At 34.9% G+C, this 27,602-nt stretch overlaps 2 protein-coding genes and 1 pseudogene across 2 annotated transcripts; 1 reads left to right on the forward strand and 2 right to left on the reverse strand.

Annotated features, from left to right (window-relative positions):
• Positions 1-1,489: 1,489 nt before the first annotated feature.
• On the reverse strand, positions 1,490-4,653 carry LOC125210954 (ras-related protein RABF2b). Its single transcript, XM_048110605.2, has 7 exons — positions 4,496-4,653; positions 3,835-3,912; positions 3,573-3,740; positions 3,137-3,185; positions 2,479-2,552; positions 2,110-2,203; positions 1,490-1,830 (listed from the first exon to the last, which is right to left on the reverse strand). Exons 1-7 carry the CDS (start codon positions 4,532-4,534, stop codon positions 1,730-1,732), a joined length of 603 nt encoding a protein of 200 aa, XP_047966562.1. The 5' UTR covers positions 4,535-4,653; the 3' UTR covers positions 1,490-1,729.
• Positions 4,654-17,216: 12,563 nt separating this feature from the next.
• On the forward strand, positions 17,217-19,836 carry LOC125214550 (ARM repeat superfamily protein). The gene is made up of 2 exons (XM_048115623.2): positions 17,217-17,492; positions 18,073-19,836. The coding sequence occupies exon 2, from the start codon at positions 18,085-18,087 to the stop codon at positions 19,435-19,437; it is 1,353 nt and encodes a 450-aa protein (XP_047971580.1). The 5' UTR covers positions 17,217-17,492; positions 18,073-18,084; the 3' UTR covers positions 19,438-19,836.
• Positions 19,837-25,693: 5,857 nt separating this feature from the next.
• LOC125209484 (beta-amyrin 28-monooxygenase CYP716A378 pseudogene) lies at positions 25,694-27,286 on the reverse strand (annotated as a pseudogene).
• Positions 27,287-27,602: the final 316 nt, after the last annotated feature.

Here is a 27,602-nt window from a genome sequence, read left to right on the forward strand (position 1 = left end):
GACATTCGTTTAAACTATCAAAAACTCGTATGGGTTATATTTTTTCCTTAGTACATGCTGATGTGTGGGGTCCCGCACCAACTATTGGTGGGGGAGGTTTTCGATACTTTGTGATTTTTGTTGATGATTGCACTAGAATGACTTGGATTTATTTTATGAGGCATAAATCTGAAGTTTTGGAGAAATTTGTCTTGTTCTTTAGAATGGTCCAAACCCAATTTAATACCACCATTAAAACTCTTCGATCCGATAATGGGAGGGCATTTGTCAATAGCTCTATGGCCTAATTTTGTCAAGAAAAGGGAATGATCCACCAGACATCTTGTGCTTATACACCTGAACAAAATGGGGTAGCCGAGAGGAAAAATAGAACCATCCTAGAAATCACCCGGGCCTTAATGATCGAGTCCAAAGTCCCTAAACATTTTTGGCCAGAAGCCATAGCCACATCTGTCTACCTCATGAACCGACTCCCCACTAAAATTCTTAACCAAAAAACCCCTCTTGATATTTTATCTACACTGTCCAAAATTCCCCAACACCTAAACCTTCAACCCAAAATCTTTGGGTGCACCGTCTATGTACACATTCTTAAACACGAGAGAACCAAATTATCTCCATGTGCGACTAAATGTAAATTTTTAAATTATCTATTATCGTATAGAAAGATTAGAATTATAATGATAATATTATTAGTGGAAGACAACATTCACATATACATATAAAATGAGTTTATCAATATAACAGTTATTTATTAATCGAAGATAGAAAATATATTATTAGTGGAAGACAACATTCACATATACATATAAAATGAGTTTATCAATATAACAATTATTTATTAATCGAAGATAGAAAATATGAGTTAGTACATTATTTAATTTAATTATCCATTTCACTGCAATATAATATTGAGATCATCAAAATGATCAATTTTGAATTCATTTAAATCTTTACCATTAGATTTTTCCACTATAATATCCATTACACATGTAAATTAATAGTAATAAAATTCTAAACCTAATGATTATAAGTAATAATAAATTATGCAATTATAAAGAATTTGCTATGATATAAATATCGTTAACAATTAATGAATATTGTCAACAATTTATTCATTTATTATTAAACTATTTAGAATAGAAATGGGAAATAAAAGAAATCCATTTTACGAGATAAAAAATCTCTTCACTTTTTCAAATTTATTATATTATTAATAATTGTATTTTTTTCTGATTTTCTTCAAAACTAGATCCCAATTGCATATGTTCCGATGATGAAATTTGATAATTTTTATTTCAGTTTTCATATATCAACAAATGCATCAAAAATTTCAATATAATGCATGAAAATATAAATGAAACTATATTGATATTTTTCGTATACTTGCGTTAAAATAATCATGTCATTGTATTGATATTTTCGGGCCAGTTGAAACTCTATTCTTGATTCCATTAAGAATAATAAAGGGATTCATGATTTGAACACATTTACCAAATATGATCTCATTCAGTCGAGTTATCCAGACTAGTAAACATCTGTGGATTTTCAAAAAAAAAAAAAAAAAAAAACAACAGATGTCTGAGCAATTGAAGTCATCTACACAATCTGAATGAATGGACGGAATGATACAATGCTATATCCATGAAGAATTTTATGACACAACACAATAACACACCACTGTTTCACTGTTTGTACACAACAAATGTGAGTGGTCGGTCTCAGACTCTCAAGAACAACACAAGGCGCTCGCTGGCCTCTCCGCTGTTCGATCCACAAGGACCATGCCTGATGGGTTCGGCGCTGGCTGCAGACGAGGCAATCTCTTTGCTGCAGATGCATGAAAACAATTTCAACATATATACATCAAATGGAGTCTTAGCCAAACAAAACTCAAATTATAAAAGAATATAATCATGTTTAATTGCAAAGAAAGAGCTAAACAATCAGCTCATATGGTATATAAGATGGTCAGACGAATCGTGACTGGATCCGGACACTAAAAACTGTAGCAAAACTACAAATATTCCGGGCTTGAATCTAGATATCTGACCATTACCGGATGATAAGATCTTAAATAGCTTTTTAATTTGAGTGAATAATCTTTACCTATCTCATAAAATATGTCATTAACATTAGTTGCTGTTTTTGCAGATGTCTCCATGAAGAAAAGACCATTCGCCTGCGCATAAGTTTGTGCTTCCTGCAACAATATCACAATCAATTAACCCACAATGATGTAGATTATGACAATCAATGGTGACTATCAGTGTTAGGAGCTATATTACAAATACATTAACACCAAAACATATCAACTAAACAAGTAGGAATATCTCTGAAGAATAAAGACAAATGTGGATAGAAATTGTTGCAATAGACTTGGAGAAGTGGTCAAAGGCATGCGATTAAGCTAAAAGCACATGAAGAAATCCAAAAAGAACTCAATGAATGTATGTAAAGAAAAGGAGAGATGCTTGCCTCGGATTCCACTTTTTTGGCATCCAACAGATCTGATTTATTCCCAGCAAGAGCCATGACCATATTTGGGTTGCCTAATGCCACAAAGAAAAAGGGAGTGAAAACAGGAATGGCGCAAAAGGTAAAAAATCCTCGGAAAAAAAACAAACAGATGAATGTTTATTCTTTGTTCAAAGTTTGTTGCAAAAACACTCTTGCGTACTGGATACATTTCCACTCCTGCGTGCCTAAATCTCAATAAGATGGACATCTAAGACTCTTGTCATTTATTTTAGTTTTTAGTTTCCGAGTCGGGGGAGGGGAGAGCAGTGGCTAGTAGGCACTGCGCACGAGATCTCCCTTTATACATTGGGGAGGTCAGCTGCTTGGCTATCCTCTGAGCAATGACTCTTGTCACGAATCGAAATGAGTTTTAATTTCCCATACAATATCCAATCTTCTTAAGTAGCACTTTTGTCTAAAAAAAAAACTATTAACATTCTAAAGCAACATAACCCCAACAACTCCTATCACTTTCTTCAACTGACAATACAAATGAGTCGCGACTTCTTAGCATCATGCACAGTCCAGTTTCACTTTCAAACACAACATTTAAATGGGCTACCAGACAATGAAAGGAAATAGCAAAAGCCGAATTTGCCTTAAAACTGATATTTACCTTGTGCCTTAAGCTCCTCAGCCCATTTTTTGGCCCGATCAAAGGATGCCTACAGAATGGAAAAATGTTTAAGTAGATTAGGCATCCCAAAAAATCTCCGACTTCCAGATTCATCAACGTCACCTTACTTATCAATAATGAACGACAATGGAAAAGACTAACTGACATGTACCATCATACCCACTCAAAGAGCTGCTGGATCTGTGCCTATGAGACTAACTTGCTTTCGAGCTACTACACAGTACATGCAACTAGTTCATCGTATTTAGATTGAAGGATTCAAATAGCTGATTTGAGATCAATATTTCATATTATACTATATACTATTCATGAAGTAAATTTGAGTAAATTAAGTTCCACTTTATTCAGATCCCTCAAAACTTGGAGTATGCACTCCACATAACACAGCACTCATTAAACTTGATTCTTAACTTACTTGGTTAGTTACGTCATAAACAATAATAGCAGCCGCAGCTCCTCTGTAATACATTGGAGCTAAGCTGTGATATCTTTCTTGGCCTGCAGTGTCCCATATTTCAAACTTAACAGTTGCATCGCTCACGGCAACTGTTTGCGAAAAAAACGCGGCACCTATAGTCGACTCCTGCAGCACAAAACAGATCAAGTCGATAATTAGCTCAAGAAGAAGTTCTGACTTAATGTGCATAATAAACTACACAACATCATCGTATGCCTACCTGAAACTCGACGAATTGCCCTTTCACGAAACGAAGAACTAAACTCGATTTTCCAGCCCCTACATCTCCCAGAAGCACCTGAAGCCAAAAAAACACAAAAATATAAGTGTACAAAAACACCATCAACATGAGGAATAAGTGTAGCTGAGACACAAACAGAATTTTTTTTTTTTTTTTGTACAATCCAATTAATAGTAATCAGTCGATTTTGAAATTTGAGCATAAAAATTGGACTGAATTTATCCAATTATCCTGTACTGATTTACAAGTAGTTGAATTGCATTAGAAAATATGGTGATGTAGAGAATAAATACATTACCACAACATTACAACAGCATCAGAGCAAAACTAAAACCGCAAACAAATCAGAAATTTAAAAAACCTACGTCGGTGATCAATACATCTAAATTTCTAAAATTATACTCCATATATGAATCTGCAATCAATATTTCGATGAACTAATATCAACAACAAATAGCACAAAATTGGAACAATTTTCGCTCGTCTAATGTCAACAAAGAGCGATCTGTACCGTAGAAATCAATATCAAACAATCACAACCACCAAAACCGGTGAATTAAATCACAAATAACGAAAACGATGCGAATTATATGAGTAAAATTAAGAAATTGGGAAAATAATAGGACGGAGAAGAACAAACTAGTTTGGCGTTGATGCTCTTGTTTCCGCTGGAAGCCATGAATATCAACAATCACACATAAATCAGCAGCAGAATTCTGCGTGTTTTTATTGAAATTGATTAGGAATAATAAAAAAAAAAAAAAAGAGAATTATAGTTGGGGTTTATAGAAATAGGAGTTTGTGGAAAAGGATTTTAAAACATAATTATAAACCCCATCTCCCACACGCAATTTGATCAAAACCTAAGAATTCTTTAATGACCTTATGCATCCTAGGGGAGATAGACCTTATGCATCTTAGGGGAGTGATCCATTGCTAACTCATCATTTAATTGCTAACTACAATTAATTTAAGGCCACATGATTTCAAAAAACACGTGGTCTACAATTTGTCACGTGTAATTTTCGTTTTTATTAATTAAATCGAAAAAAATTTAAAAAAAACGCCAAATTAGAGTTTTGGATGAAAATGTCAATATAGTGTTTCGAAAATATCAACACAATGCTTTGAGAATGTCAACACAAATTTAGGATTTACATTGTATATGCTTTATATTGACATATATCTTAGTTGCATTGACATTAGCCTGTGTACGAAAAATACGAAAATTCTAGATTTTTTTTTTTCAAATTTTGACGTCGGAACATATGCATGTGTATCGTTGGAATCCTTATAAAATTATCTTTAATTTGATATATGTTATATGAATTTAAAGTTTTGGGATTTCTTTTAAAAGTTAGTTATAACTAACTTGACATTAATACCCCTATTGATTTTTATTGGAATTAATCCTATAGCCTTATTGACGTTTTTTGTTGATCGTATTGACATTTTGTGGTTAATGATCTAGGCCTTTAATTTGAATATCTAATGGCTATTATTGAATTGTAGTTAGCAATTAAGCATTGAGTTAGCAATATAACACTCCCCATACATTGTATGTGTAAAATAAATTTAATTATAATATCTCTCGGGGACAATATCAACTCTGACAAAGCTGAAATACGATTCCATAATAATACAAACTTTTCTTGTATGTTGATCAATAGTTTTCAAGTTGGCTAGTATTGGATTATGAAAGACCAACACATATTGAAAAGTCAAAATAGGCCATGACCAGAAGTGTATTCGTTCTTATTCTCATTGGCTTGAGCTTCTTTAGTTTTATAATGTAGAACTGATTTAGAGATTCTTATGGTCTGAAATAGGGTTATATAGGGCATTAATTTGTCCTCTTTGAATTATGATAGACTAGGACTTCAAAGGATAAGATAGCTTTAAATTATGGACATAATTAGATAGGGATGTGATCAAATGAAAACTCTAAATATTGTATAAACTTAAAACTATGATCTGGACCATTGAAAAATGTCAACAGATCACAGAATTTCAACAGTAGTCAATGATTGATGTTGTGTTGATATTGTGTTGATACTGTGTTGATATTAAAATCTTGAAATTTTACACTGTGTTGATATTGTATTGAAACTGTGTTGAAAATGTGTTTGTGCAATATATAAGTTTGCATTTTATCACAATTAGATATGTGTATCAATCTCAGCGGACCACTGACTTCAACTTTTTCCAACTCGGCGGACCATTGAACGCGCTCTGGTCACTGACTACCTCCGACGGACGACAGAGTTCAACCATGTCCAACTCGGCGGGTAGTTTATTGCGTCTGTCTTTCGGTGTTGGCCGTGATCTTTATATCTTTACCTTTTACCTTTTTTTACTATGAAAATTCAACAAATACGTCAACATACCAAATTACAGGAATATAGAATAAAACACACGTAATTCACATAATTTGTATCCAAAACAATCTAAGTACATAAAATATGAAATTTTGTGTTTATCAATCCTTAAAATTTAACTAATACAGTATTCAGTGACAGACATATATAGAGGCTTGGGGACACTGGCAGATTCAATTAAGAACAAGAAGTACTATTGTACCCCTAGAATAAGAAGTAGCCTAGTGGTAAAAGTGTATCCTTCCACAGGTCAATTCCACAGTATTGACCTGGGATCAATTCCTCCTAAGCGGGTTTTTTGACATTGTCTATTTATATTTATAGTTTCTAATAATGTATGGTTAAATATAATCTTTATTATTTATGATTTTTATTATGCATATACTGTAGATAATATAAATTTAGGCTATTTCGTAAGATGGAAAATTTATTAAAAAAAAGAGTCATATTATATGAATATAAAGTGGTTAATTTCATTTTATATCCTTAGGGCCGGTTTTTCCACGTATCATTCATACTCCCTCCGTCTTATAAGAATATGTACTCTTTCCTTTTTAGTTCGTCCCACAAGAATATGTACTCTTTAGAGCATCTCCAATGCAAATAGGCCAGCCATAGGCCAGCCACTCTCTCTCCCTGCCACGTCAGCAGCACTAAAAATCCACCTGCCACATCAGATTTAGGCGATATGCCAGCCGCAATAAAAATATTTCAAAATATACTATATTTACGGAATTAAAATTACGATTAAATTACGGATTAAATTTACGACACAGATACGGGAAAATTATTTCATTTCATTTTTAAAAAGTACAAAGATTTTTTAAAAAAATACATGATTTTTTTTTAAAAAAAGGGCTTCCACACACGAGCCCCGCCACTCTCTACTCCTCGTCGCCGTCGCCACCGCCGCTGCCGCCACCCGGGGTATCTGACCGCACGTCGGAACCCCCCATCTGTGCCCTCGCGGTATCCAAATCAACCCGCATGCTCTCGAGCATCGAGTGAAGAAACATCTTCTCCGTGGGGTCGGTGGCGTTCTTCCAATCTTGGAAGACCTTGTACATCTGCTCCCGCGTTTTGTTACGCGAATAGAGAGTGTACTCGAGTGGGGCGGGTGGGAGGGCGGCGGACTGGACCTCATGGGGCGATAGGGGGGATCCTCCCCTCGCAGTCCGTTGCGCCCACTTCTGTCTAACCAGGCGAGGGCGACCAGCAAATGAAGGAGGGGATGGAAACTCCTCAGCATCCGGGGGGAGGTCGTGGGATCCGCCGCTGCTGCCGCTGTAGTCGCCGGTATAGTTCAGCCTCTGCTTCTTCGGCAACCCAGCGTCGCACTCCGCACGGAACTTCTCGGACTCCTTCAGCAACTCAAAGCATTCCCAGAAGTGGAAATCCTTGTACTTCCCCGCCAAGGGGAACTGACTCTCGGCTATCCTCCGGGCGTCCTCCTCATTCTGCCCACTACTGAGCTGACGGAGGGCGTTGGCGTACAACGCCGAAAAACGGCCGACCGCGGCCCTGATGCGCTCCCACCCCTTCCGGACCTCCTCCCCACTGAAGTCCTTCCCGAGCGGGCAGTGCCTCCTGTGGGCAGCTCTAATCTTCGCCCACATGTTGACGACCGGCTGGTTGTTCGCAACCAGTGGATCGTCGCACACCTCCAACCACCCCCTGGCCACCCCGGCGTACTCATCCTCCGTCCACTTCCTCCGGCCGGGGGTATCGTCACCAACGGGCTGCGACGACTCGCCGACCGCCTTGGCCTTCCCCCTCGTCTTCTTCTTCTTCGTTGCGGCCCGCCCCGCTGGAACGGGAGTGTCCGGATCGCCGAGATCGATCCCCATGTCATGCAATGACAAAAGGTCATCGCCAGTGAACTGCGTCTCCACTGGGGTCGACGTGTGAGACGAAGCCGTCAAAAAATCCAGTGAGGGACAATAGACCGTGTCCCCCCCCCCCCCCCCGGTGACCCCTACATCCCGGGATGCATACCCATCATCTGCTGCATCATCCGCTGCTGCATCATCTGCTGCTGCATCTGGTGCATACCTCCCCACCCCTGCCCGCCGCTCGGCATACCCCACGGGTACCGTGGGAGTCTGAGATCCACTCGTCGCTGGACTGGACTCGTTGTTGTGATCCATCGCTCGATGATGCTCTTGTACAGAAAGTTAGAGAGAGAGAAAACTCATTAAACAAGTGGTGCAAATGAAAATGAAACTAAAATCGCGTTTATATAGGTTTAAATATATATATATATATATATATATCGTCGCTGGCCGATTGGGCCGCCACAATGGCGGCCAGCGCTTCGGCTAGCGACGCGCGTTCGGCTAGCTCACCCTGAAAATTTCGCCGGTCGCCCGCTGGCCGCCTCCAATGGATCGGCTAGCTGACCGGCTAGCGACGCAAATCGGCTAGCCGGTTGGCTAGCCTGCATTGGAGATGCTCTTACTTTTTAGTCCGTCCCATAAGAATATGCACTTTCTAATCTTAGAAAATCTTTTCTCTCTAAAGAGGTGGAACTCATTTTCTCTCTCTTACTTTATCAATTTTTACATTAAACCTCGTGTCAAACCCAAAGTGCATATTCTTTGGGGACGGGGGGAGTATTATATACTCTCTCCGTCCCAATAATATGCAACATTTGGTTTTCGACACGAGATTTTATGCAGTGTTGTTTTGTGGGTTAATGAAGAGAGAGTAAAGTAAGAAAGAAGAAAAAATAAAGATAGTGTTGTTTCTATTTTAGAAAACGTTTCCAAAGGGGAAAACATTTCATTTCTAATGGGACAGATGAAGTATGCATATATGCATGTGGTGTTTTTGAATTAATAATTGGCAAAACACATCTCTAAGTCCTTGTACTTTGATTGTTTATTTCACTAGCTCCTTATACAATTTTTTCGTTTTAGTAAGTTCTTGTACTTTTTTTTTTTGATATATTCTAATCCTTATTTAACAGAATCGTTAACTTTTTCGTAATAAAATAACACATCATATATTAATTATTTAAATATATTCCACCTCATTATATCCAAGTTGGAAATCATGAACATAACATAAACAAATAAAAAAGAAAAAAAAAAAAAATTAAAAACTGAAACTAACACCACACACTCACTCACTCACCTTTCCTCTTTCTCTGCTTCGCAATCTCCGCCGCCGCTGCGGTCCTCTCCCTCCCCCTCCCCCACCGCCGCATACAACATCACCTGCCTTCAACCACTAGCTCACCGTCACCGCGAGACCATGACCGTGTTCCAGGCCACCGGATCTGCCAGCTTCGTCAACATCACCGACCTCAAGGGCGGCAAAGTCGGCTTCTCCCCCAGGACATCGTCAAATCAATGTACGCAATTCCCTACAACATCTCCGTCATCCAGATTCTGTCGATTCTCCCCTCCCCCGGCCCCGGCCAGATCAACATCACTGCTCTCATGTCGAAGCACGGCTGCAAAATCTTCGCCGAGACGCTGAACGCCAACCAGCTGAGAACACATTCGAGGACAATGTGGAGCCACTACAAATTGCTTTCTTTAGTTTTTTTTTTTTATCCTTTATTTCTTTATTTATGCCATGTTCTTAATTTTTAACTAAGATATTATGTGGAATATATTTAAATAAATAACATATGATGTGATATTTTAAAACGAAAAAGTTAACGATTCTGCTAAATAAGAATTAGAATATATATCAAATATAACATTACAGGGACTTACTAAAACAAAAAAATTGTACAAGAAGCTAATGAAATAAACAATTAAAGTACAAGGACTTAATGATATGTTTTGCCATACAAATTTTAACGAGTACTTACTAGTTTCTTTCGTTTGTTTATATATTGGTTTCTGCTATTTCGTTTTACAAATTTTCAATTAGTATTTTCAATTTGTGAACATTTAAATTAATTAATACTATTGCGATTAGTGATCTTGTAGCGCATTTTTAATGGTTGCGACATCAAAATCGAGGTGGCCCTATCAGTGTATTAGAAAACTCAATTGAAAATTATATGCAAGCTACAATTATATTTATAAAAAATCACACAATGTTTTTTATCTTTGTTTGCTCTCTAGTCTCTACCAATACCCCTTATCCTACTATGGGACTCATATTATTATTGCGTTGCATATTATAAATATATAGGGAAATATATAAGAATTAAATATTATAATGAGTTTCATGTCTGGATATATTATCAAATCATTATCATAATTCAATACTAGTACTAAATTTTAATTAATAAAATTTGACATAGCATTTCTTGCCAGATTTACATACCTCAGCCCAACTGACTCAAAAATTGGACAATGGATGCAAACCCAATAGCATTAAGAATTTTTTCCAGCCCAATCGATATAAAGCTAAATTTTGGTTTTTATTCGAATTCTTGTTTTCAATCAAGATTAAGTTTAACTTTATAAGTTTGTAGTAAAAAATAATTTCTCGGAAAATGATCACTTGCCAAATTGGACTGGAGCAAACCTGATGTTTTTATTATATATACAACAATGCTCCTTTCTTAATCATATTTTTAATATATTTTATGTATAATATTTGATATATAGTATTTCTCCAAAAAAATTCCCATCTACTTATCGAATTATTCACATTCTTCAGTTTAAATTTTTTTCAAGAATTTGCCTTTTTTTCTTAAAACATCACTATGAATCAGTGTGAACTGTGAGAACGCTGGCTTCGCCTTGAGATTTTTGAAATTGTTGAACAGAAATAAAATAATATTGTACAATGGAAAATAATTGACAAGAGTTGGGTAAAACCTAATAAGTTAAAGTTAAGCAATGGAATGAGCTAGCTAGTCAATTATTGCACAACTAACTTTAGCGGTCCAAAGGAATAAAATTGAAGAAATCATACATGATATTATTTGGTCAAACATTCATATTGAAGTTTGGTCACCAAAACCTCCTTTAAAATTCAATGATCATCATATTAGGAGGTGAATATTTTTGGTGGGACTCTACTTATATTTATTATGATGTCTTTTGGAGTTAGGCAAGTCATCAATTTCCACAAATTGATTAAAATAAATCCAATGTCTCATCACTCTATTGTGTTATGTATTAAATGTATGTTCCAATATAAGCATATATATATTCTCTTCTTTATATAAAGACAATGAATAGAGTATATATAGATTGATATTGCCTAAAATATACTGATTTGAACATTGACCATTTATTTACGTGCATGTGAGTATGTTATACCCACTTTTAAGCTAGTTTTTATTTCATTTAGGTGTTGTTAGGTTTCATTTCATGTAATTCTACTCCAATTTAAGTTTTATTATCGGTATTAATTTGATATCTAGCAAATGGTATCATAGTATTGCTAGTCATAAAAATGTAGTAAGTATCATTTTCTTTCTCTATGTATTAATTTGTGATATCTAGCAAATGGTACCATTTTTCAATACATATTATATGGGTTGATTAGAAATAACCAAAATTATAATTAATTTTTTTTTTCCTTAAAATAACAATGTTTATGACTCGAGGATTATCCTTTAAAAAGAGTAATTAATTGGTAGTAATCGAGTCCACCACGAACCCCTAACTTATGTGTGACAATGTGAGTGGGCGAGCATTATATATCATTTCAAATCATTTCAGTTTCTCTTTTCATGGTACATTCAATGTTTGATATATGAATATTCTACAAATATGAGTTGATAACAATAAATATTATATATAATATAACAAACCACTTAATACACTAGAATATTGAAAACATAAAATTATATACTATATCACGTTGTCCCAAAATTATAGCTCGTGTGCCTTTCACGTCGGCCCCAAAATTATAGTCCGGTTTCTTTGTACAAATAAAAATACATTAACCTCGATAATGTAACCATAGATGAATAGTTAAAATGTATGAAGCATATTGCTTGGATTGAATGTATTAAAAAAATTTATTGGGAGTAATAAATAATTAGTGGAAATGGAGAGCCCCACGAAGAAGTGAGTGTGTGTGAGGGGACAAAGTGTATAGGAAAGTTGATTGAGCCACGAGACATTGCCTTACTTTAAAAGGAGAGTAAACAATAAGTCTTTGTTGCCTTTCGCAATTTCGGATCTTTCAGCTTTGACTCAGATCCATTTTTTCATTTTCTAATCAACATTAATTCTTATACTTATCTCATTTCTTCTCTCATGTTAATTTTTCTCCAAATCTCGACTTCTAGATGAAAAAAATGAATGGCTAGGATTGAAATTGATAGATTAAGCATATGTACACATTGAAATGGGAAAAATGTCATAATAATTTCTTTATAACAATAAATTACTCTTATATGGAGTAATATAGGAATGATATGCTACATATTTTATGTGAGCACCACTCTCGTTTAAAAAATATTTAGCGTTGTCCATTTCAATTTATATATTTAGCATTCTAATAAATATATAAACCGAAACGAACAACGTTAAATATGCGTTAAATGAGAATGATGCTCACATAATTCATCTGGAGTAATATTGTTATATAGGAAAGTGATTAGTGCAATAATTGATCTCAATACAAAACGCATGTCAAATTCTGACCATGAGATTTTTTAATAGTTAATAATTAATCAAAAATTACAGAAGATTATTATTAATCAATTTTATGTCATTTATAAAATTTGAGTTTGAGATTATTTTCTGATCTTTTTATGTCATCCTTATTCAAATGACCTAAAACTAATAATGATCACAAAAGTGATCTCCGTATAATTCTGTATTTTTGTATTAAGATTAAGTTTTGTACAGATCACATTCCTTAGTTATGGTTTATTACAGATGCGAACGTGAGGTAACTCAAATCCTTGGGCGTAATTAGTTATAAGATAAATAATCACATGTTGAGATTTCAAATTAAACAAGAATATATTTTTAAAAATTAATCACTTACTAGATCTATAGTATTTCATTGTTTTGGCTACTACTAGGCTTGAGGCACAAAACCAACCTGTACCATGATAAAATGCTTGACCACCATAGATTTAATTAACACACAAGATCCTATAAAGATTCAAATTTGTGCTTTCACTTACTTTAAAGCTTCAATTTTCCTGTTTGAAAGCTATTGTTGTTTGTTTAGATGCAGTGACATTTCGGTAAAAATTACCCTCAATTGAAAAATAACCTGATTGATTCTTTATTTTCTTTATCATCTCCTTTTCAATTTCTAGAACAGAAAATTGCATCTTTTTTTTTCTTTCATTACGTAGGATGATAATGGATTTTGCACCAATTAAGTTATTGGTTTTTATAATGCTACAAGTTGATGCCATACATTTAAATGGAATATCCACTGTCTCATTCATAAATCACTACTTATAAGATACATGGATATATTCAACTTGACTACTAAATCAACTATTGTGAACTTTAGACTAATACGTCCAAACTAATTTTTATTATAAATTAATGATCACTTATCTATCAATGACACACATCAATAATAATCTTTGAAGAAAAAGAGCCTTATTTCGAGAAAATTTGTGTAACAATGTTGCATTGTTTCTCATCACCAATGGGTGACTTAGCAATTACCAATTCAACTATGCAAGAGTTATAAGTAACCTTTTTTGGTGTAATATCCCATCAATATTTATCATGGAATGAAATATCTCAATCCATGCCACAATTATATGACCTTACATATTTAAAATTTGAAATATCAACCATAAATTATGTACAATATGTGAGACGCCCTAAGTTCTAGCTAGATTCAAGTTTATATTTCAACATCGTTTGTAATTTTAATTGGTGGTATTAAATATGAGTTTTAAATTTAAATTTTAACCAGTAAAATGCTCACACAAAAATCAACTTTGAGAAAAATACGTAGAGTTTTCTATCTAGTGGAATCAAAATTATCTTCCCCACTTACACTATATAGTCGCATATCTTAGTGAGCACCATCCATGAACACTATAATCGTACAATACACGTTTAGCACCGATTGTTTTATTTTATATATTTAGTTTTATTCTAATAAATCAGAAATTGATATTTTAAATTTTACAAATTTCATAAAAATCATAGCTCGAATTGTTTTGTTTTCTTTATAACTTCAAATAAATAAATAAAATGACATATCGATCTTTGATTTTTACAAAAATTTTAGATAGGAAAATATCAGTAATATTTTTTTAATATATTGTAATTAAACTAAATCAATTAAATAAAAAAATGCTAAATCATTTTCACATAAGGTATACAGGATTATCATTAACCTCGTAAACTATACCACTTATATTAACATTTTTCTCGTCCAATGAACTAGGGCCAATCTACTAGTCCAATTACCCATCTTTAATGTACTTAGTATAGTAGTTTTAAATTTTAAAATTCAAATAAAATGAGATTGCATTTATTTGTGAATCTGTAGCACGTGCGTCCTCAAAGTTAACACTAATCAAACACAAGAAAACAATACTATAAATAATGGTAGTATTACATTATTTAAATTCTTAATTAAACTTTAATAGATGATGAGTTGGCAGCAAAGCATATTGGGAATGCAATCCAGTCAAAGCAAATGCAATAGGAATCCTGATAAGGTCGATTCATTCAAACCCAAATACTGTCACAGTCAAACGCTTCGCTGTCACTTTAATATACTTTTTCTTATATAAAAATATATAGTTGAATTAAAGTATTATGCTTGTTCTTTATGTTTAATGGGTTCCACCATTATTTAGTCTTGTTTTTTAGAAATGAAAATCTTTCTATTTATTTCTTATTACAAGGAAAACTATAGAACTTTTACCCGTCATTGTTGAAAGACTAGTTTAGCCCCTTGGCATAAGAAGTTGATGACGAATTTTTGATGAGTTATATATATACTCCCTCAGTCCAAAGATAAATATCACACTTTGGTGATAATATAATTTTTAGGTTGTGTGTTAAATAAGGAAAAAAAAATATTTGTGTATATAAATGTCTCATAAAAAAATGTGACATTTGTTGCGAGATAAATTAAAAAGAAAAATGACAAATTTACATTGAAATAAAAGGGGTATTATGTAAGATACACTTTTATGATTTCTAAAGATTAAATTAGGCATACAAATACAAGTATCGGAATTCAAAATCTCAAAAATATTCTACCTGATACCCGATCCGCATGTGAATTTAGGTATCCTAATAATTGATACGGGTACCCAAATCTGGCTAATCGGGTACATGCAAACCCGAAATTATAATGTTACAGATTTACTCTATTTTATAAATTATATAAATATATTCCTTCTTTTGAATAAATTATTATACATAAATGTACATAGCACTCCAATTCTATTTACATAATACTCCTAATTTACACAACCTGATTTCTTATTCTTATCATAACAATAGCATATGTGTTCATATACTACATGCATAATGTGTGAAACCAATAAAGATTGCAGTTAAAACATGGTCATTTACATGAAGCTTAGGGGCATCTATGTCATTAGCTAAAACATTACTGCACTAAATTTACATACCTCGCACGTGCGTGGCGCGCTGGTCCACTCGTGGATCCCTGCCACCAGATAAATTTTCTAACATCATAAATAAATTATTATTACTATATTTTTTATAGGAAAAAATAATTCAATGCATTATTGAATTTAGAAATTTCACCCATTCTATTTTATTTATTGGTGAGGCATTTAATTCTCATCCCATTACAGCTATACGCCTACACACTTTTTCTTTTGTTATTTATCCATTTCTATTAGAAAACAATTCATTTCTTCACAAATATTCAATTAATATGAATTTGTAACTTATACGACATCTTTTCCTCTTTAATTAAATTGCATATAATCAATTAAATATGAATTTATAACTTACCTGTAGTTACATAGCCTAATAAATATAAACTGGGGGGTAGGTTTTTCAAAAATGCCTCGGAATTAAGAGCATCCGCAACGCTGCCTCGTTGCGGTCTCGGTCTCGTCTCGACGAGACGAGACGGCATCGAGACAGCGTTGCGGCTCCCGTCTCGTCTCGACGAGACGAGATGTCTCGACGCCCGACGCGTTCGGAAGAGGCCGGCCTCGAGCTGGCGAGATGACGCGCGCGGCCACGTGGCGCGCGCTAAGCGATGGCGTGACGCCCACTCGCCGGCCCGCGAGTGGGCGTCGGAATTATGACGTCATAATTTTTTTTTTTAAATTGAAAATTCGATTTTTTTTTGTAAATTTTAATATTTAATTATATATTTTTAATCATGCATTTTTAAATTTTTTAGGCCTTTAAATTGTAATTTTTATTTTATTTAATTATATTATTTTTTAATTATGTATTTTATAATTATGTATTTTATAATTTTTTAGGCCTTTAAATTGTGATTTTATTTTATTTAATTAAGTGTGTTTTTATTAATTGAATTTGTTGGAAATAAAAATTAAAAAATGAAATTGAATGAATAGTTAAGAGATGGATAAGAGATGGTTAAGAGATGGAGGGATGCAAGTGTTGTCTCTTAGTTAAGAGATGAGCTGAAAAGTACAGTGAGACCCATAAATAGTTAAGAGATGAGACGGTTAAAAGACGGATAAGAGACAGCGTTGCGGATGGCCTAAATAAAGTTTGTAAAGTCTTTCAAATTTGTGGATTTGAATTATTTTAGTTACATCAACATATATTTAATGCATAGAATGAAAAAGGACTCGAGTCTTGAAAGCCTATAGTAATGTAATTTAAACAACAATACTTATAATAATTGCAACTTTATGAAGGGGAAAATGCTTTTTATGAAGCTAATTAATTGATATCATAACGTGGCGCAATTTGATTGGGCTGTGACGAAAAGCAGTCAAAACCACACGGGAGTACAGTCAAGGCAACACTGTCACGGCGGTCAAGTGTCCTTTGCATCATTCACTTTTCTATTTATTACACTATTATTCAAAAACCAAAAAATTAATTATACTAGTACTACTAGTTTTTTATTTCTATTGTTTTGGAATTTCATATCTGTATTAAAATACACTGTTGAAGTTCGCATTTTGGCTTTTTCAAGGCGATATTTTTATATTTTAATTATTTTCTTTTTAGATTAAATTGAATATTTATGGGATTCAGTCAAGACTGTGAGCAAAAACAAGTGGGACTGCCCCAAAAAAACAAAGGGGGAAAAAGAAAAAGGAAGTGAGGAGCCCTTTGGTGGAGATGCCCTTTCTCTCTCCTCAAATTTTCTCACTCTAATTGCCATCTCATCCTGGTGGCCTTTCAATCCTCATTTCTTCAGGTTTTGATGATCTGGGTCTGAATTATTTTCCTCATTTCCTGCTGTTTTGCGGTAAAAATTGGATCTTTTTGTGTTTTCTGGATCTCTGTCTGCTTCTGTGGACGTTGTTGCTCACACACTTCATTATCTCTCTCATCTTTTTGTTTTTCTGAGGCTTGAATGGGAAGAAAGAGGTAATTGATTTTAATTTTTTCTGGGGAGAGAGTCTTGGATATGAATGGTGTATGATGTGTTGAGTGATGATGGTGATGAGTCTTTTGACCGGTGAAAGAGAAAATCACAAAAAGTGAAAAAGAAAGAGAGAGAGAGTGGGAGTAGAGAGAGAAGGAGGAAATACAAAAGATGCGCCCCTTGAAAGGTGCATTATTGCTTGTGAATGTCAATGAAAGTGAGATACTTTGAGGAAAATTTTCCCCCAATTTCTTGTTTATCCCTTTTCACACACACACTTGATGTGTAGAAGTAGCTTCTTTTTTCACTTGGTGTAATGTGCTTTCTTGAAAGGCCTAATTGTGGAGATTCTTTGCTATTTCATTTATTTAGTGAGGGAAAGATTTGATTTTGCTAGAAATTGGGACAGGGTTTTGCCAAAATGCCTATGTTTCAGCCTTCTAGGAAAGATGGTGGTGTTCTTGGCCTTGATGGTGGCGGTGATGGCCGTATTCTTGATGTGGAATCCGCGGTCAAGGATGGGGTTTTGGGAGGTGTGGCGGTGTACGGTGGTGGCGGTGGTGGCGGTGAGAAGTTGGATCTGAAAAAGATGATTGAAGAGCTCAATTTGTGTGAGGTTCCCTCAGTTTTCATTTGCCCCATTTCCCTTGAACCAATGCAAGATCCTGTGACACTCTGCACTGGCCAAACCTATGAGAGGTCCAACATCTTGAAATGGTTTAGTATGGGGCACTACACTTGCCCCACCACAATGCAGGAGCTATGGGACGACACGGTCACCCCAAACACGACGTTGCATCACTTGACATACACGTGGTTCTCGCAGAAGTATGTGCAGATGAAGAAGAGGTCCGAGGATGCTGAGGGCAGGGCGTCCGAGCTCCTAGCTAATCTCAAGAGGGTTAAGGGCCAGGCGCGAATCCAGACCCTCAAGGAGCTGCAGAGAGTCGTGGCGAATCACTCCACTGCTAGGAAGACCGTGGTGGATGAGGGTGGTGTGGCCCTCGTCTCATCCTTACTCGGTCCTTTCACCTCCTACGCTGTAGGGTGTGAGGTCGTTGCAATTCTTGTCAACCTGAGCCTCACTTCCGAGGCGAAGATGAGCTTGATGCAGCCTGCGAAGGTCTCATCCGTTGTGGATGTTTTGAATGAGGGCTCGATTGAAACCAAGATCAATTGTGTAAGGTTGATTGAGATGCTGATGGAGGAGAAGGATTTCAGAACGGAGCTTGTATCGAGCCATAGCTTGTTGGTCGCGTTGATGAGGCTAGTGAGGAATAAGAGGCACCCGAACGGCCATTTGCCCGGCCTTACCCTTCTAAAGTTGATTTCCACGCTCAAAGAGGTCCGGAGTTTGATTGTGAGCATCGGAGCTATACCTCAGTTGTTAGAGCTGATACCGGTATTGAATCCAGAGTGTGTCGAGCTAGCCCTCTTCGTATTGGACATCCTCTCCTCCTTGCCACAAGGGCAGCAAGCGTTGATGGATTGTTCGAACACAATCCCAACCATGGTTAAGCTACTCATGAGGATAACAGAATGCTGCACGGATTACGCCCTGTCAATATTGTGCTCCGTCTGCAACCTCTCGCCTCAAGAATGCTCACTGAGAGCTGTGGACGCAGGCCTTGCAGCGAAGCTCCTCCTCGTCATACAGAGTGGCTGCAGTCCAGCCCTCAAGCAGCGCGCTGCCGAGCTTCTGAAGCTCTGTAGTCTCAACTTTTCAGACACGATGTTCATCTCCAAGTGCAAACTGACCAGAACGATCCAATGAAACGCGGTGCTTGCTGCTGCTAAGGAGGACGAGGACGAGGACGAGGACGAGGACGAGGACGAGGACGAGGACGAGGGGGCCAAGTGTTTTACGAATAATGTCATTTGTAAAGATAGAAATATATATGGCGCGGAAGCTTGTAGCCACTGTTGTTGAAAATGGTGTTGTTGGTGGAGCTTGCAGCAGATTGCAATTGTAATTTCTTAGCCATTTGCGTTTGCTCCATTAAATCTTTGCAATTCAAGATCCTCCAAGATTTTCACATTCAACTCTGTAGAAGTTTTGGTTTTTTTTGGGTATTGTTACAGGTTTTAGAATGCAGCAAAGATATCATTTCCATGTGTACAATCAATCAATCACAATTCTTCACTTTATTAATGGTCATTTTCAATTTTCCTATTCCCTGTTGATGTTTCTCATAGTCTCTGTAATATACCATTAGCAAACAAGATTTCTCTATCAAAGTATTTGAGTGCAACTGACATTTACACATTAAAATGAAAGAAAATTGTGGTATAAAACAAAAAGGCAGAAGCAATTCACCAAAACCATCCATTACAGCAAGCTATAGCTGAAAATAGTAGAGAATAATGGGGCAACTGAAACTAGGTGATAATATTAGATTCATATCCAAAACCTTTCTTCAACCAATTTCAGTTAGAATGTAGTTTTTGCCTCCAAAAGTAAAAGTTCAAACTAGGAGCAGCTTTCTACTAATTCTGAAAAGAATTACATAAACCTGAACCTAAAATTACTTTAATGCTCCATGCAAATGTGTTACGAACTCAATGTCCCACATCGGTTGTGAGAACAACTAGTGTGAGTTATATAGACTAAATGAGCAATCTAATGCACCACAACCAATGCACTATTAACATTGGTTGTACTATGAACAACCTTCACTGCTCATAGAACACTTTAAATCCGACATTAAAAATGGCAAACCAAAACATACAAAAATAAAGTAAAATTACTAAACTGGAAATCGAACACACACCCTTCGGCATCAATTAATTCCTCTGTCTCAACTAAGATGACATACTTTCCTTTTTAGTTTGTTTCAATCAAGATGATAGTACAATTCTATTTTTGGTAATTTTCTCTCTCCAGTTAATATACTCAACCACTTTTTTCTTTTTCCTATTATAGTAGTATTCAACTCTATTTATTCTTTAATTAACTACATTAACTGCCAACTCCTAAAATCTAGTGCCAACTAATGTGTCATCTTAGCCGGGACGGAGGGAATAGTATATTTGTATCATCCTGTACTGGTAACTAAACTGAATCATTGTGACAATCAGGCACGACGAAAAGATCAAGGGCCCAATCCAATAATGTGCTAAACAATTTAAGCAAAGCCCAATAAATAATTGCTCCATGCTCAAATTTCTTAACCATGGCTATAATTATTAAAGCTTAATTATATCCAACAAATAAGCACTGGATTAAATTGTGAAATAACCTTTGACATATGATTGATTGATAAGATTTGTAATGTTCAAAATAATTTATTTTATTAGAATAAGTACTGTATTTTTTCCTTCTTTTCCATCTTCTCTTGTTCTAATTATAACCATTGTTTTATGCATCACTAAAGACACATTTTATACACTAATGGCACAACAAGTAAAATTGATAGTTTATGATTTAATATTCTATTTTCAAATTTCATAAGAATACTATAGTTTAATTAAATTTATGATTTTAAACGATTATGCTTTAAAGTATATAAACTATATAAGTCAATTCTAAAACCCGTTTTGAATCCAAAAGTGCTTCGGTATTTGCTTACGGTGGTGACGAATTCCTTTTACAATTTTTTTGATGGATTGGAAGTGCTTATTAATTATTAATAAAATCACGATGAACAATTTTCGATAACTATGATGGAAACTCGACTTTCATATTACAACATTATTAACAAACAGCTAAACAATTGTTTGTGTAAAATTTGCAACGCTTGTATGGTTGGCAAATGAAATAAAAATAATTATAATAATAGGTGTAAAAAAATTATTATACAAGTATCATAGGTCACTCTTTTTATAACCATGAAATTTTATAAATTTCTAATACTATGATAATAGAGTGGTGACTCAATGTAAAGAAATCATTATTTTAAAAATAATTAGAAAAATATTTAAAATAAATTAATGCAAGTAGTTCAGAATAGGCAGAAAAAAAAAATGCAAATAGCATGAAAAAAATCATTGTATAAGTACCATAACTCATTCTTTCTACGACCATAGAATCTTAAAATTTTCTATTATGATATATTAGAATGATCTATAATTGTAAACAATATTTAACTAATCCAATAATAAATCTAGACTGAAACTTAAAAATAATTTGCAAGGAGTTTAGTATGCCAGTGAAAATAATTTTAACTGCAAAATTTTAATAATATTATAAATTACGGATAAAGACATAATTTCCACTCTGCACGCCATTCAAACTTGTATATAGCTAATTGTTGTCATGTGTCACAAGCTAATATTTTAAAGATTAGCTGCGTTTACTTAAAAAGGATTTGATAAGATTCCTTTCTTATTTTAATCGGTGCAAATATATTTGATTATTTCCAACATTAATATATATCTATATATAAAAGACGAATTTTAACCCTATTTTAAATTTTCATGAGATTTATAAGGGTAAATTTAAATATTTATAATTATTATATAATTAATCAATTAAGAGCATAAATGATGAATGTGTCGATTAAATTTTTTAAAGCTAAAAACTTAAAAGAAATAAAAGTCTCTTGAGGAGCATTATTATAAAATAAAATTAAACCATTCTCTATGTAATAATGACATACGTTCTTTACCGGAAATATTTAAATTGGAACAGTCAACTATCTTATTTGTATTTAGCGTACATAATAACGTTTAGTAAATTTTTTAAAATTTATTTTACCATCTTAACCATTATTTTTAATTTTATTATAAATAAATGGGACAAGTGAAATAAGGTCTTCATTTTTTAGTAGACTATAAATATATGACATGTGGTATCTATAAATCCGCTCGTCATTACGTTATTTTCTATTTTTGAGATTTGTCACTAAATTTTGATAAACTTTATTCTTTGGTTTCATCTTCCAATGAAACTTTGTTTTATGAGCTTCGTGTTATTTGATAGATTTGAGTAACTATCATTGTTTGTGGAATTGCAGGAATTCTATACACTACATGAGTTGTAGCGTTGGAGGCAATTGTTTATGCATAAACTTAAAACCATTTCATGTAAGTATGAGATTTGTAATTTATATCGTGAATTGATATTAACATACCTATATGTATGTTGTGATTTTTAGGGTACAATTTAAGTAAACAAAACAAGTAATAAATCCCTAAAAATACTACCTCTGCAAGTATACAGACGTGCAATGCAGTATAAAAGGTGTCGAACCCACAAGGAGGAGATTAATTGTTAAAACTACTAAACCTAATTAAAAAGCAGTAAATTAGTTTGATTTTGAATTTTTTTTGATCTAGAGGCGAGTGAAGAACGAAACGAGAAGGAAAAAGAACGAGGGAATCACGATAAAGAGGGAAGACTACTCCTAGCTTGTTTCGGGTTGCTTGTTCACATGAATCCTAAAGTCTAATTACTTTCCAATATTTATCGGGATCGTGTTGATTTTACGCTCTCACGCAGCTGATCACTGATCGTGGAATTTTACACCTAGGATAAGCTGTTCACGTCTCCTAGGCTCTACTCACCAACCCCTCACTCCTACAGTCGCATAGTAAGCTCGAGATTGGCTTCTACAAACGTTCAACACATAAGATCCACCCCGGACTATCCCCTGATCAGTTTTAGCCTAGGGTTCCTTATCTATGTTAGCTCCCTACTCAAGTTAAAGAGACATTGAAGTTAAGGCCTTTACCGGATTAAGTTTGCTAGCAAAACCCAACACGGATTGAAATAAACACATAGACAAGAACCAAAACATGGAAATCTATCAAAACAAAGTCATGGATTCATATTTACAAGCTCCCCTAACAAACTAGAAGTAATCCCTAAAATCTAGCCACTCATAGTGGGCAACAACACAAGAAGATGAGTAAATGCTACCATATGAGGCTTGATTTTAGGTGGAAGGGGGTTTGATCTTCTCTCCCCTTCTAAAATGGCTCCCAAGCTCTAAATGCTCTTCAAAATTCGTCCCCCAGCCGCCAAAGATGCATTGGAAGTCGTGCCCTAGCTATTTAAATAGTTAGGGCCCGAAAAACAGGCCCAGTAGCATTTGCCTGGTCGGGCGATTTGCATCTTGATAAAACGCCCGATCGGGCGTTTTGTCATACTCTCGATCAGGTCGCGCGTTTTGACGCCCGGTCGCGCGTTTTGCACTGCATTGCGTAGTCTTCGTAAAACAGCCGTATCTTCTTCATCCAGACTCCGATTGAGGCGTGCGAGGTATCCACGCGAAGCTCTTTCGAAGGTGAATGGAATGGTGGACTTGTAGAAGCATTTTAAGTTAATATTGCAGGGCTGATTACTGATCAGATTTGGACCTTTGTTTTCTTCCTCCTCTCTCTTACGGATTGGTCTTTTGTCCTACAATATATCAAAATGAGTCCATTTTTCACCTAAAACTGTGTGTTAAAACAATACAATAAGGACTACAATTTGATTCACATCAATGTACTTCATTTCAATTATAAAAGAGGAAACAAGTTTAAGATGTAGGTTGTGGTGGAAGTACATTGCAGAAGAAATGAACAGATGAGTTAAGAAGAAGAAGTGACATTGTATTTATTTTTGGTTAAGATTTCTTTTATTATTTAATTTGTATCTTTGTTTAGGCTTGGGTTTAGAGTTTTAAGTGTCGGGCTTAGTCTTGGAAATAATTTTCATGTTCAATTATTGCAAGCAATATATCATTTTTTCCTAAGAGAATAATTGTTTTGAAAATTTTGTTTTGTATATACTTAGGTTGATAAATACTTGTGATTTCACTGATAATATTTTTTACAAAGAACTTTTCCAAGCATACTTATGTCTTACAATTATTGCAAGCATTATATCATCTTTTTCCAAAGAGATTAATTGTTTTGAAAATTGTGTTTTCTATATACTAGGTTAGGTTAATGATACTTGTGATTTCTCAAACAACTTTTCCAAAACTTATGAACTATTATCATTATCATCTTATAAACTTTTTTATGTCATGCATGCTTAGCTACTCTATCAATATTTCAATGACTCTTTAGTAACAATGATTATTAATATTGCTTGTTAATATTTTGATGTGAATGATATGTCAGTGTTTATAATGTCCATTAATATAATGGAGAATAAAATTATGATTGTTGTTTTGTGGCAGAAATAAGAAAGTGGTCATTGAAAGTTTTGAATCACTTTATGAATAATGCACATTCAATACAATTATATGCCATATGTTAAGTGCTTAGTTGATTTCTAAAGTTATTTAATATTAATTTTTGGATTGTATATTTAAATTTTATTATACGTTAATAAGGTAGTATAGTTATATCTGATTTTAAGTAATTAATTCAAAATATAAATTTATCATGATGAATTTAAATCTATCCATGCATGGCGCGGGTATAATACTAGTTAAAATAGCTTTAACATCTTATTCACAGTGTGCCCTACAAATTAGCAGTACAATGAATTGATATGTACTAATAATTCATCATTCGATCGTGATCGATTGTTAATTTATGGCTCTTTCTAAATAAAACTTTTGTTTTATCTTCAAAAGATTTATAGTGTGTTTCACCTTATTCAACGGTGCAATCAGAAAATTTTGAACCACCTTCGTAAAAAAAAGTAGTACTCCCTCCGTCCCAGATAAGTTGGCACACTTTCCTTTTTAGTTTGTCCCACAAAAGATGTTGCATTTCCCTTTTTGGAAAAAGTTCTCTCTCACATGAATATAAAAATTATATTTTCTCTCTCCATTTAACACATAAAACAAACCTCCTAAAATCCCATGCCATTTTCAAAGTATGCCAACTTCTCTGGGACGAAAGGAGTACTACATGGGTAATACAAAAAGTGAAAATTAAAGTCAACTAATACCATATAATTGGAGTGGCATTTTAAGATAGGGCGGAGACCTAACTACTTAAAAATGTTTGGTATCATTCCAACAAAAACTTTCATATTTTTCAACATCATTAAAACCAATACTAAAACTATAGATTCAACAATAAACATGTATCCATAAAAGAAATTAAACGGAGGATTCAATTCCATTATTTGACATTGATTGTACAACAAGCAGTTATCGGCATGTCCTTGCTTTGCATCAATGTTGGTAAAGACGGACTGGTAGGCCTTTTTGGGGCTCCGGAATCATGTCTCCCTTGACCTTCTCGTTCGGGTCGACCACTTCCCATCGGTAGTTTTTCACAACATTGTGAACAAAAGTCAGTACTGCTATCCTAGCATACTCTTTTCCCGGGCACATTCTAAGTCCTTGTCCGAACGGCACAAGGTGTAAGGAGGAGGCGCTTCTCCCTCGTCGTATCTCTGACGGGTTGAACCTCTTCGGGTCCTTGAAATATTGTGGGTTCACGCAGGTCGTGCTCACGGTCCAGTATACCTACAAATCATACATTTCATTAAATTTAATATTTATCTTGCTCAAAACATTAAACTAAATAAGACGTAATAATCAATTACCTTCCAACCCTTGGGGATAGTGTAGCCAGCATAAGTAAATTCCTCATTCACATCCCTAAAAGTCCCTTGAAATGGAGGAACCATTCTCACTGTCTCACATATCACTTTCCATGTATATTTCATCTTCCCCATATCTTCCCATTCCAATGGTGCTCCTTCCTTCTTAGCCGCCGCAATCGCCAAGTGTTCTGAAATATAAAATCATTACTATATCAATTCAAATTTTATACTCTTTCTAGTCTCATAAAAATAATGACATTTTCTTTTTTCGCATGTCCCATAAAATATATCTCATTTGCGTTTAGGAAAAGTTCTCCCAAACTTATTACCAATATAAGCAATTTATTTACAATTTATACTCATAGGACCCACCATTAAACTTAGTCTCACCATCCATTAATACTATTTTAACTGCCCTTCTCCTCACCTCTCTTACTTTATCAATTATGCATTAATCCTCGTACCATTCCTAATTTATAAAAATATAGTAAAGTACGAAAGATAGGTAACATGATGAAGAGTTGTTCGTGAAAATAAGATCCACAATAAACTTACTATAAATAAATAGAGAATACTTTTCATGGATAGATATAGTACTACTAGAGAATATTCGGTACCTGCACGAACATGCTGAATAGCTTCTCCTCGTTGTTTATCCCCAGGAAAAACCGGCACGCGATGGTTAAGGTAATTATTTATGACAGCGGGTAAATCTCCACGACTTTTTTACCGTGGCAGTGAATGTGAAGCTGGTTTTGCGTGATCGAATCCATTCCCGCCAAATATTGCATTAGGGCTTCCGGCTTGAAGAATCCGGGCTGGCGAACCGCCTTCGTCACGTCGGGGGGCGGATTTAGGCTTGTAGGAGCGGAAGAGGTGCTGCATTGAGTGGGGGCGGAACATGCTGAATAGCTTCTCCTCGTTGGAGAAGAGGAATTTGTTGCCAGCGGGGCCGCAGATCACGGCGGTTTTCTCGCTGAGGATTTTGGTTTTGAAGATGTCGGGGGAGCATTTTCGCATCCAATCGCCGACGAATTTCACCGAATCGCCGGAGAGGAACTCGACGCTCTCGCCGAGGATTGGCCAGCCGAAGCTGCCGGGTGGTAATCTGGCGTTGCCGGCGGAGGAGGAAAAATGTGATGGCGATGAGGAGTATTGAAACCACTACTGTTAAAAGCTCCATAGCTTGAGACTTCAATTCGGGGAAAAATATGAAATGGTTTGGGTTTGGGTGAAGGGGGAGAGATGTTTATATAAGAGAGGAGATTAGTGTGTGTTTAATGATTAATTGTGGGTTAATTATTTAATAATGCGGGTCAAATTGTGTGAATGACCAAAGATGCCCTTCATGTGAATTCTGGGCTGAAAGTTTGTCTAAATATCCCAGTTTCATGGATATTCTATCATTCTATCGTACTACTCCTTCGTTCCATAGTATTAGAGTCATTTCATTTTCTGCATTCATTTTGAAAAAATAATATTAAATAGTTAAAGTGGAG

The sequence above is a fragment of the Salvia hispanica genome, chromosome 3, assembly GCF_029641045.1.
Source record: "Salvia hispanica isolate PSC_SH4W2 chromosome 3, Shi_PSC_v1, whole genome shotgun sequence".
NCBI lineage: Eukaryota > Viridiplantae > Streptophyta > Magnoliopsida > Lamiales > Lamiaceae > Salvia > Salvia hispanica.